This window comes from Eschrichtius robustus, chromosome 5 (assembly GCF_028021215.1).
Source record: "Eschrichtius robustus isolate mEscRob2 chromosome 5, mEscRob2.pri, whole genome shotgun sequence".
Lineage (NCBI taxonomy): Eukaryota > Metazoa > Chordata > Mammalia > Artiodactyla > Eschrichtiidae > Eschrichtius > Eschrichtius robustus.
The window spans coordinates 32,743,884-32,756,491 of NC_090828.1; the positions used below are offsets into that span (position 1 = coordinate 32,743,884).

Genomic DNA, 12,608 nt, shown 5'->3' on the forward strand with positions numbered 1-12,608 from the left:
TAAGTAAAACAATGAATATGCTATGCAGAATATACATACTGCCATCTAATTTGAGGAAAAGGGAAAAGAACAGGAATGACTGCCAAACAAAACTTAATTATAATATAGATCTCACCTATGATAAAAGTTAAGAAACTGTATTTCACATCTAAAATAATTTGGTAAAAAATTACTTACTGGATAGCCATCATGGTTCTAAAAACTACTTTGAGGGAAGTTACAGGGGGACACAACGCCTCCTGAAAAGGAGCAAAACACATGACTGAATTGTGAGTGTGGTGAAGGGGAACTGAACTAGAGAGAGAGGACATACCACAAACTCAGGATAAAGCAACACTGCACCCACTCCATAATAGCAATTCCACATGAAGCTTTATAAAATGTAACACACACAGGCAAAACTATCATCTGGCACATAAACGTGTAGTTAGTGGTCCTGAATCATGAATAGGAGTGCCCATGATACTTTTCAAAGTTTTACTTGGGAATTGCAATGAAACTTTGGTGGCTGATTCCAACAATAATTCAATTAATGTGGGTATTTTTTGATGCCACAAAGGAAAAAGTCATCATTGAGAGCTGAGTGAAGCAGGTATTAGGCACATGGAGAAAGAGCAGGAAAGGTCCCTTTTTTTTCCTGCCAGAATGAAACTCTCAAAACCGAAGAAATACTTCATTTAGGCGATGAAGGTTAATGCATGATCACAGCTCAGATAGTTTCCCACTGGCCTGGACTAAGAAATGCAGATAATACCGAGAGTAAGAGCAGTTCCTTTATGACCAGAGTGGTCTGCTCTCCCAGACTTTGGAGATCACTACAACGAGAACCAACCATCGGGCCAATTATTATACCTTATTACTGCTTCTAAAGTGCTCCTATCTTTCCTGCTCTACCCTTTGTTGGTAAATGCAATACCCTCCTTGAACACTGATATATATATAGTATCAGGTATTTCATATATAACACTCATTACACATCTTAGTGATTTCCAGTACCCTGTGAACTCCAGTATTTTTTATAAAGCTGGCCAGCCAGGTATCTCTAGTTCACAAAGCACATGACCTCTGCTATGAAGAAATCTCCCACGAATAGATGACCTGCTGCAACTTAACAGTGGCAGACACATTCTAAAATGATATCTGTGGTATATCCCTCATTTAAACCACCTACCACCAGACTACTAGGCACAAGGGTAAAAGAATATGAAAAATAAAAGAAGACAAAGGTCTGTAAAATGATTTCTCTGCTTTTAAGGAACTTATTTTAGAATAACTAAGACTCGCATGTTTAAAACAAAAAGTAGTATCTACAAATTATATAGAAATCTCCAAAAAAGAAGTATCAATGTAAGACGAAATAGCTACAGAAGGTTTCATAGAGAAAAATCTGAGCTGGATTGTTAACAAGTCTTAAAAAGAGCAAGATTTAAATATACTAAGAGAAGAGGAGTAGTACGTATGGGTTGTGTCTGGATGTGGCGTAGTGAGAATGGGCAGCAGCTGTGGTCAAGCACCTCTAGGCTTTCGTTCAATGCCCAGTATCGTTCCCCATTAGTTCCATCCAGTGCCTAATTTTCTGGCTTCCTAGAGATCTTTACCCCTCTCCTCAGAGGATATATGTTCCTACTTCAATTCTCAGAGCCAGCAGGAAAAGGACCAGGAGATCCTCTGAAGGAGATCAAAGCTGAAATCAGGAATTAGAGTATGACTTCAGGAGAGATGTAAAATTTTTAGTAAGAGAGTTAGAAAGACAAAAAGCCTAAGGTGCCAAAAGTCCTAAAATAATCTAACACAGAGATAAGGGAATAAGAGATTAGGAGTAAGGGGGGAAGAACAGAGAAAGAAAGTAAGAAGAAGAAAAGAGGAATAAAGATGGACAAACTTCTGCTTGATTCTGAAAATAGTTTCCAACAACTGGCTTCTGACAAGATAGAATTGGTGGCTCAAGTCCGGAACTGATAGGCAAACCCAGATGAGTCTTCCAAAAGTTGCTGTCATTGTGGAGTTTTTCTTCCAAGTGTTGTATCAAATAAATGCTTAACAATGAACCCTCAGCTGTGCCCGAGAGCTAGAAATGTGAGAGGCAATTTATCATCCTTCTGTACTGTAGGGAATGACACACACAAGATCACATGCAAAGTGAAAAGGTTACCCATTTTTTACATAAAGTTATGGATCTTCAAGATCCCAAGCAAAACTGTCAGAAGTGTTGTATTCTTAATGTGTTAACTGTAAAAGAAACTCCTAACCCCTCCTCATTAATTTTTAAGGATCTGCTTGTACAATGTTCATCTGAAATAAATACTACAGAAACAGATCAGAAGTCTTCATTTTTTTTGCATTAAAGTAAATACACTTATTTTAAAAGCACTTAAGCTTAGCTTCATTAGTGACAACTTTAAACTTTCAACAGAAATATCTGTTTCAAACACATCAGTAACAAGGTCTTAAAACTCTTTTACTAAAATAAAGAGTGGGGAAAGGGTACCCCAGTTCAAGGTACATTCCACTTTTATATGGCCTCAGGTACATATTAAAACCCCTCCAATATGGCATTCTATCCATCGGCTTTTTATGCCTTTTTCTTTAAAAATATCACCACGTTGTTTTCAAAGGTCTTATAAATTAAACTCTACAACTTCTCATTTGACTGAAAATTAATCCAAATTTTAGATGAAAAGAACCATTAAACACAACCAGGACATGCTGTATAAAAGGTTAAAAATTCAACTTTTAAGCATGAGGTCTCTTCTGAGTCAAATCCCATGTGTCTTGTCCCAAAGTATGATATTTGTTTAGAGTATATCTGAAAGGCATCAAGTCTGACAACAATGGGAGCAAAGACAGAGCTCATAATGAGCTGAGGAGGAAATCAAATATCAGGAGACTTCCAGGGCACCTGATATACTCCACAGGTCTCCAAAAAACTCAGCTGGAAAACCAGTGGACTAGTTTACTATCTGCAGTCCCTTCCAACTTTTACATTTTTAAATTCTATTTTCTATCTTAATATATTCAATTATTCCATTAATCAACCTTCTAAAGCAATTCATTTTTTCCCATCAACATTAAAAAGAGTAATGATTTGCTATATGCTGAATATTTTTTCCACTCTACTTTGTTTTGGTTCACCCAAAATTATTAACTATGTGCCACAAGTTTATAGAGACGACAGACATACTCAGAAAGAAAGATAAGAAGAAAGAGACAGAGGACTGGCACATTCTAGCTTCTAGGATGACCTCAGGGTACATACTTCTCACCCTGTCAACCCCATCCCAATATAGTAGAAACAACTACATAGAGCCACAGTACTCAGGAGTGGAGCTTTTTTGGTGCAAAGAGCAAAGATGTTAAGGAATCTTATCCAAGTGTGATGTTCCCTTATTAGATCTTTCTTTCTTGGAAGCTCTCATTTCCCACTCACTCTGGCCTCTCACACAGAACAGATCCTGAACCCAGAAAGATCAAGAAGGAATCCTGGTAGGGTTTGGAAGAAATGAGCTAGGGATAGTTCCTTAGGCAAGCTGGTCTAAACTTTAAGGGGAAAGAATTGGTCCATTTTTTTTTTGTCTTTCCTTTAGTTAATCTTTCTGTGCACTTCTATCACTTTGGAGGTTAATGTATCAATAGCCAAAATCTGAATACAGACTTTAAGGGAAAAAAGCCAAGGTAGCCACAAAGACAGCTTTTGGTCTAATTCTACCTATTTTATGCGAAGGAATCTCCTCACTCACCGAGACTGAGGGCTTGGAGTCAACACTCCAATATACTTTATGTACACATGAAGTACATCTGCCTGGGCTCCTCCAGTCACATCTCTCTACCATGATCTGTTAACTTTCTGTGGCCATGGTTAGTAGCTAGTTAATGATTCAGATCTCAGTCATGTTGTCTTCTTGTTATCACTTTCTACACTGAAGACATGGCAAACAACAGGGTATATGGTAAGAATACATATTTGAAAAGGAATTATAGAATTCAGCTAAGAAAAAAAGAACAAAAATGAAATGCATGATCAGTTTGGTGACAATAATTTTAGTACCATTCTATCTGACAGGTTTCTTGATTATTCTTGAATGTCTTTTCCCATTTTTCCCACCAAAATACTAAAATGTTACTGAAACAAGTAAGAAAAGGAGATATCTTTAATTCTTAACTTGTATTTTGTTAAACACTATCATGAGCTTTTGATGTTTTGCATATAATACTCGGCTTGAAAACCTCTTAAAGTGAGTTTATACTGAAATATATAATTTATATAGCAATTTGAATAAAAAGACTAATTTTGTTTTTTGCAAAATACATGATACTGCAACTTAAAAAACACCCAAAACACTGAATATTTTCCAATTTTCAATTTTTTTAAGAGTGATTAAGAGTCAAGAGATAATGACATAGTGGCCACAAGGTATATAATAAAGCACACCATTTATAGAATAAAAAGGCTATTACACAGGGGGAGGGTTAAATGAAGCACATTAGCAGCCCTCCAATCCAAAACAAAATTTCTACATTTACAAAAGTCCAGCTAATTTTATTTCATAATGACATTTTATGATAGGGTAACTTACATTTCAGTTTCACAAAATATATTAACATTGCAAAATAACCATTTAGTCAACAAATATTTACTAAGTGTCTAAGGTGTGTCAAGCACTGTTCTAGGCACACAGGATAGGGCAATGAACAAAACAGTCAAAAACATCTGCCCTCATGGAACATGAAGACACACAAAGTTTCATGACAAAAATAAAATAAAATAAAATAAAAAAGAGGAATTATTTGTTGGTTTTAAAAGGCCAAGTGCCAAATATCTCTTCACTCCCCATATGTAATATTCTACATAAGAACAAAGAATGGAAATCCAGCCCTGGAATCTCTTACCTTAAATCTAAGCAACCACTTAATGCATAAATGGAGCAAATAAAAGAGGTAAGGGAAAAAAGCATTGAAAGGTTAGTTGGAACTTCAGGATGTGAAGAGAAAGGAAAAAAACAAAGAAAAAACAAGTTAAGCATTCAGCATTAAAAAATAATGTTTCAGTAGATCACAGAAAGAGTGGTTAAAGCAGAATGTGTCATGAACAGGAGTTTTTGGATGAAATTATATGACACTTTTATTTAAAAACAACTTTATTGAGATTTCTTCAAATTAGTGACCCCTAAACACTAAAAAGTACAAAAAATGAAAGGGACTACAGATTCCCTGAAGAACATTTACTTGAGGATTAAATAATAATTGGGGGATCACCTTTTTATTATATAAGTGGGGAAGTACAAATATGATGTTTTATATTCTAAGTGCCTTTTTGTCATTAAATTCTGACAGGATCCTAAAATTTTCTATTAGCAGTTGTTAGCCTCAAATAAATCTCAAAAGATTTTCCCAAGTTAGAATAAATTTCAGTTATTAATTATCCGTCCAATTGTATATCCTATTTTAACATGCTCTAATTAGTACTGTAAACTAAATGCATTAGGTGTTCATTATAAAATTAAATATCAAATTTCAGATAATAGTGCTTATATCAAAATTGTAAAAAAGAAAAAGATTTTTTAAAAAAATTTACACTGTACATATTCTTTTACCTAGATCTACATTAAATTTAGATTTACCTGATTTCTAGCCATACTTGTGTGAGGTATATTTTTTAAATTTAAATTTGCTTATATTAGACACAAATCAACTGCATGAACTGTACAGTTTCACTTATAGGCATACACGTATTTATTCAGCATCACATTTGAAAAGTCACTGTCTTTCAAATCACTGCTGAGATGCAAACTTTAAATAACCTAATACTTAGCTGAAGCTCTGAATAGTTTCTTAAGTACGAACACCAATTTAAATGAAAGTTATATGTTCCTCAGTTGTGATTATGGTACTTTACATACATAGCAGGCACTTACATACATTTTAAAAGTTAGCCAAAATATATAATGACTATCTCCTCAAAAGCAGTGGAAATACTAATTCACATATTAGTTTTATCTACATTATTCTCACCCAAAATGTTGAGATAAATTTGTTTTAGAAAAATTCAAAGTACATGTTTGTTTATATGTGTTCTTTCTGAAAACGAATGCCAAAAGTTTGCTGATATTTTTGAGATAAAGCAAATACTTTAATAACATACTGAATAATTTTTAATTAGTCATACTAAATCATTAAAAGATTAGAAATATAATACCACATTTATTTCCAGATCTATATGAGGTATTTTCATAACTGATTAAGCAAAAGCAATTCAGTCAAAGATGACTGTTTAAAACTTGAGAACATAACACTAAGAAGAAAGAAGGATAACATAGTTATAGTGGTAAGAAATCTTCAGAACTACTAGTAGGCCAAGACTTGATCCTCTGGAAAGAAAAGATAAACGCTTAATTTTCTAAAGAGTTAGTTCCATTATGGGCTATTGTTTTTAAGCTGGACAAAAATTATACTTACCTTTACTCCATGTCCAATATCATCTAGAATTGTATAGTCAATAGGTTTTCTAATATAACGAACTGGTCGTTCAAGGTTGGCTGGAGCAATAATCTTATGTGTCCTTGAAGTGTTTTTATTGGTAGTCAAAATACCAATTTCTCTTCTTGCAACTTTCTCTTTATGAATATCAACGGTCTACAAAATATAATATAAACACAACACAAAAATGTATAGCTCTAATATCCAGAAAAATAAAAATATAAATACTTAGAGGTTTAATATCCTTATTCATATTCTTAACCACAACTGCTAACTTCTCCTTTTGGGACCAATACTGACTTTCTCCCTTTCTAGGCTAAAGCAAGGGATGGGAAACCATGGCTGGCAGACCAAATTTGGCCCACCACCTATTTTTTACAGCCCAAAAGCTAAGAAAGGTGTTCACATTTTTTTAATGGTTGAAAAAGTCAAAAGAAAAATAAGGTCTTGACATGTGAAAATTATATAGAATTCAAATTTCAGTTTCCATGAACAAAGTTTTATTGGAACACAGTCATTCTACTTGCCTACATATTTTCACAATATAATGGCAGAGGTGAGTAGTACTAACAGAGACCTTATGGCCTGCAAAGCATAAAATATTTATTAGCTGGCCCTTTACAGAAAAAGTTTGCCAACCTCTGGATTAAACATGATAATTTTTCCCCTCTCCATTAAGGCTTAACCTTATTAAGAAAGCCCCAGTGAAGGAATTCCCTGGTGGTCCAGTGGTTAGGACTCCATGCTTTCACTGCTGAGGGCCTGGGTTCAATCCCTGGTTGGGGAACTAAGATCCCACAAACCGTGCAGTGCAGCCAAAAAAAAAAAGAAAAATCCTCAAAAAAAAGAAAGCCCCAGTGATTAATCTGGTTCCATTTAAAAATAATCTACTAGGGGGGCTTCCCTGGTGGCGCAGTGGTTGAGAATCCGCCTGCCAATGCAGGGGACATGGGTTCGAGCCCTGGTCTGGGAGGATCCCACATGCCGCGGAGCGACTAGGCCCATGAGCCACAATTGCTGAGCCTGCGCGTCTGGAGCCTGTGCTCCGCAGCGGGAGAGGCCGCGATGGTGAGAGGCCCGCGCACCGCGATGAGGAGTGGCCCCCACTTGCCACGACTGGAGAAAGCCCTCGCACAGAAACGAAGACCCAACACAGCCAAAAATAAATAAATAAATAAATAAAATTTTTTAAAAAAAAGTGATTTGCAGTGTTTTTGGTGTGTAAAGATGCGATTTAAAAAAAAAATAACCTATTAGTATAAATTCTATTAGTGTTTAAATATTTTTTTATTAAAAAAGAGAGGCCTAAACTATAAATACAATGTTAAAAATAAGAATCATTTTTTACAGAGAAACTTGTTTACTGAGGCACTGCTGCTTATATTTTATCATAACAAAATGCTTGTAAAATATTTCATTATTTTATTTATTAAATGTTCAAAATAGGATATAATTTAGTACATAACAACAATGTGTTTTTACTCAGTTTTCTATTTGCTGAGAGAGGGCGAATTTAAGCATGGGTAATTAATACACTAAAGCAGCATTTTTCAAACTGCAAGGTGCAATTTAGTGAGATGTGAGCAGCAATTATTTTAAATGAAAAAGAACAGAAATATCAGACAACATACACATAGTAAGGTATTTTTTCTTAAAATATGTTATGTATATAAATACATACATTAAATTGTGTACTGGATGGAATATAAAATGTATTTTCAATTGTGAGTTGTTTAAAAAGTTTGAAAAATACTTCACTAAAATTGTTCACATCTCTTGCCACCATTCCTGGCTCAAGCAGCAATTAACAGACACTTTTGCTATTTCCTCCCCAAACCTACTTCAATTTACCCTGTCTAAAGAATAATCAGGTAGTAACACAGAAATGGAAATGAAAGATAACCATCATGACATTATTAAATACAACTTTAAGAAATCTGAACACTGATTATTTATCCTTCTAAACTACCTAAAGTGTGAAGGAAACCTGAAACAAATTTGAAGCCTCCCATCTCAACCAACAGATCCTAAAAGAAACAGAATCTATAAGTTCATAACTAATAAATATCTAAATGAAGCGTCAAATCGAATACTGGCCAAGGTAGTGACCTTATCATTTTAACTATTTCTTTTTAAGACAAAAATAGGTTTTGAACTTTTTCGGTGCATATTAGAAAAATTACAAAATCTGCTTTCCTTTTCAACTGCTTGAGGGAGCTATACAGAAAAAAAAGGTTGCACATTAGTGACAATATTGGAATTTACTTATTTTTAACTTCAGAGAAATGGAAATCATATTTTACTTTTGAATAATTTTTAATGAGTCTTTCTGAATTATTAAAAATATGAGCTAGGAAGATTTCATACTTACCAAGTATACTTCAAAATAACCAAAAAACCCCAAAATATGACACTTATTTTTTATATATAACTGGTCTTTGTTATACCAATAAAAGAAAATTTATTAGAGAATGTAATCCTCTTTCAACATTGTTTTCATTCTGCTTAGTTAGAAATATAATTATCTTATTCAGAAATGAAAACAAAAGAATGTAAACCTAATCAACAATAACAGAATTCTAAACTTAGGGCAAACTGGAACTTCAAATTTCAAATTTTCCTGCTAGAAATATTCATAAATCTCTGAAGAATGAAAAGAGGGGTAACTTTTCATTATTATTTGCACTAATATACAGTTATATTTTATAACAAGCAGATATTTTAAATTGTTTGAAAAACTGAGACTTTTTTAAAAACATTAAAACAATTAGATCATACCTGGGGATTGGGGGCACTTACGTATTACTTATATATTTTCTTTATGTACACATAAACACACAGACCAAACCTGTATAAGCCATTACAGTAAGCGTAAAAGAAAGACCAACACAGCAAAAGAAACGATCACAGAACTTTTATATATAAGCCGAAATAAGGGATAGTTGCTACAATAGGGCATAAAATTAGGCTCTTAGCTTCCTAGAGAAGGCAAAGTATAAATAATGAGTTACAAGAAAATATACACCCCTTCATTAGAAAAGTGACCATGTGCCCAGCACTAAACTCTTAAAGGAACTGGTTGAAGGAATTATGAGAAAAATGTTCTTTTCTGCTTCTTATATTAATTCTCATTAAAACTGAAGGCATATTTTAAAACGTAATTCTTAACAGCATATGTCTATATGAAGCCAAAATAATCTAGTTTGGTTATACGTTTCTAGTTGTCTACTCTAAAAGAATACTAGAGCAGGGTTTCTCAACAGCAACACTACCAGCATTTCGGGCCAGATAATTCTTTGTTGTGGAAGGGCTGTCCTGAGCATTGTAGGTTGTAGAGAAGCATCCCAGTAGGTATCTATAGCACTCCCCACCCCAAGCTGTAACAACCAAAAACGTCTGACCTTGCCAATTGTTCCCTTGGAGGTAAAACTGCTCTGACAGAGAACCAGTGATGTAGAAGAAGGACTAATTCATTTGTCTCTTACATTATTCACTCTCAAATGTCAATTGTTTCCAAACTTTGTACAAGAGTTGATTTATGATTAATGCCTCTAGTGACTACCAAATATCAATATTTGATGTCATTAACTTCTAAAAATCATCTAAAATAATAAAAGTAATATATGGTTAAGAAAACCCAAAGGTATAATTTGTGAATTGCCATCCTAATACCACAATGAATTGAACTGTAGGAGTTCCCGTGGACAGAATCAAACATACCTTCAGAACATGGCTATGATTTTATCTTAAGTCTGAATAACAACTTTTAATGGAGAACAATAAATCTATTACATAAATAAGGAGGAGAAAGTTTGGTCCAGAAGATTCTGAAGTTTTCAGCAATTGCCTAATTCACATTTTTCAAAGATTTCTCTGCTAGAAAATACAATCATTTTCAAATTAGACAGAATAATTTAATGAATACCCTCCATATACTTAACATCCAGCTTCAACATTCATCAACTCACAGCCAATTGTCAGTTTTAAAAGAACTTTTGTAAAGCTCCTAAAACATATTTTTAAATATGGCTTGTATGTTTTTCCTAAATCAAACTCGTAGCTTTCAGTAATCACCACTGCCTTTGCCTTCACAATATACTTTGACATTACAATGCTGAAATGAATTAAGTTAAATTTTGGAAGTACGAATTCAACACTGATAGCTAGTCAGAATTTTAATAGTAAGAAAAGTATTTTCCACTTATCCTGGATTTCTAAAGTTACTAGTTATATGCCAATAAACTTACTCTCATTTAGAAGAGGTCTCAATAATAGCACTTACCTATGGCAAGTGGAAAATGTGTTTAACTAGCAAAGAAGACCAAAACTAATGCAAGTACACTGCTATTAATACTATTATTGTTTGCTACCTGTTAACCAAAAAACACGCCAAGTAATACTGCTGCAACTGTGCAAGAGTTAAATATCTTTTCTCCCACAGTTCCTTAACAATTTGTTTCTCCATCCTCTAACAGCTATTGCCAAGCTGGTCTCACATGCTGCAGGCTCCCCCCATGATACTTCAAACACACAGTGCCAAACCCAGGCTCCTCTAGAATACCTCTCATGGCCTTGACTTTCAGCTCCTCTGCAAGCCTGAGCCCCCCTCCCACACGTCCATCATGGACCCAAGCACATGCTCAGGCCACAGCAGATGACAGGAAGGTATGTATGAAGTATTCTGTGTTAGGGTTATCCATGCATTGTCCCATTACCACAGATAATTGGAAGTAGACTGTACTGGATAGCACTACCTCAGTCAGCTGCCCATCAGTGTGGGAAAACATCTGCAGTCAAACAGTTACAGTGGGTTAACTCAACTAAGTTGGGTGTTTTAAAATGTGTCTCCATTTTTTTACATTAGTAAGTTAATGTTTCAAATGAGTATTTACTTATTTTAATTACAAATATGCTTTACACTATTCATCTTTCATAAAACAAATTAGTTATTCACAAACTGAATGGGTAATTTTCAATTTTTTATTTTTTATAAAATGATATAAACTATAAATATAAACTTAATTAGGAACTGTATAAATCCTACTTTCTATACATAATTACACATTGATAACCATTAGTGGGATTTCCTTAATTTAAAATTGGGAATTTTTAAACAAATCTATATACATAAAGTTTTTTGAACAAAAAATTACCCTACATGGTGAGTTCCTCAGGGTTTAGACCTTCCATTGCCTTTTAGTAGTCCCTAAACCCTTAAGAAGAATCACTTCCATTCCTGTATTATTTTACAGTCATTCCTTTCTATCTCCTCTACTTGTTATGTGCTAACTACTTCAACACCTGGCCTAGTAACTTCTAGTTAGCTCTTGGGAGGGTGGGAGAAACACTGCTTTGTAAGTTATGTTGCCTTTTGCCTTTTCTTGATCTTCTTCTAAGCCACGTTGAACTGAATACAGACAGTATTGACTGTTTTTAGTAGTTATGAGAAGAATTTTAATTTACAAGTTTATAAGAATTTTAGCTTGAATAATGTTCTATAAATCTTTTTTTACCTTACCAGAAATGGACACAGTAAATAGCATTCATCCTTACACATGCTATACTGACTTAACAGCAGCTCTGTGTGCTTTGCTTATACAAGTATTCAGTAAAAATTAAATGTTTGCTCTGACAACTACACATTCTTGAAAAATATTTAACATTAATTTAACTCTTACTCTCGGCTTGAAGATTAAAAATTTCATTTATCTTTTAAATAATATGCTTCCAAAGAATTGATAGGATAACAACAACAAAGCTAGAGGTGGAACTTCTTTAAAATTTAACACCCTTAAAATACCTAAGGTAATCCACATCAAGAACCTATCCTAACACTGTCTTACAGATACAGTGAGTGTGGTATAGATTAGTACACTACCTAATACTATATGGTCTTTTTAGTACAAAGTTTCTGATACTAAATATTCATAATCAACTCTATCTTGTTTTTCAAAACATTTGCCATTGGGAGAATGGGTTGTTACTTTGTTTTGTTGAATTATTTCTTCCTCATACATAGTTGGTAGAGTCAGTGGAATTTCCATCCTCAGATTCAAAATGAAAGTAAACTGGAAATAGTTCAGTTACATCAGAGTGATAGAGAGGTGAGTAGGGCACAGACTGAGGTAAACAGC

General features: G+C 34.0%; 1 protein-coding gene across 8 annotated transcripts in view; it reads right to left on the reverse strand.

Annotated features, from left to right (window-relative positions):
- ABI2 (abl interactor 2) overlaps positions 1 to 12,608 on the reverse strand; it is a 100,284-nt gene that overhangs the window by 45,084 nt on the left and 42,592 nt on the right. For all 8 annotated transcript variants that reach the window (XM_068544624.1, XM_068544622.1, XM_068544623.1 and 5 more), the window contains exon 3: positions 6,454 to 6,630. In XM_068544624.1, coding sequence (XP_068400725.1) covers positions 6,454 to 6,630 — 177 coding nt within the window. The remainder of the gene's footprint in view (positions 1 to 6,453; positions 6,631 to 12,608) is intronic.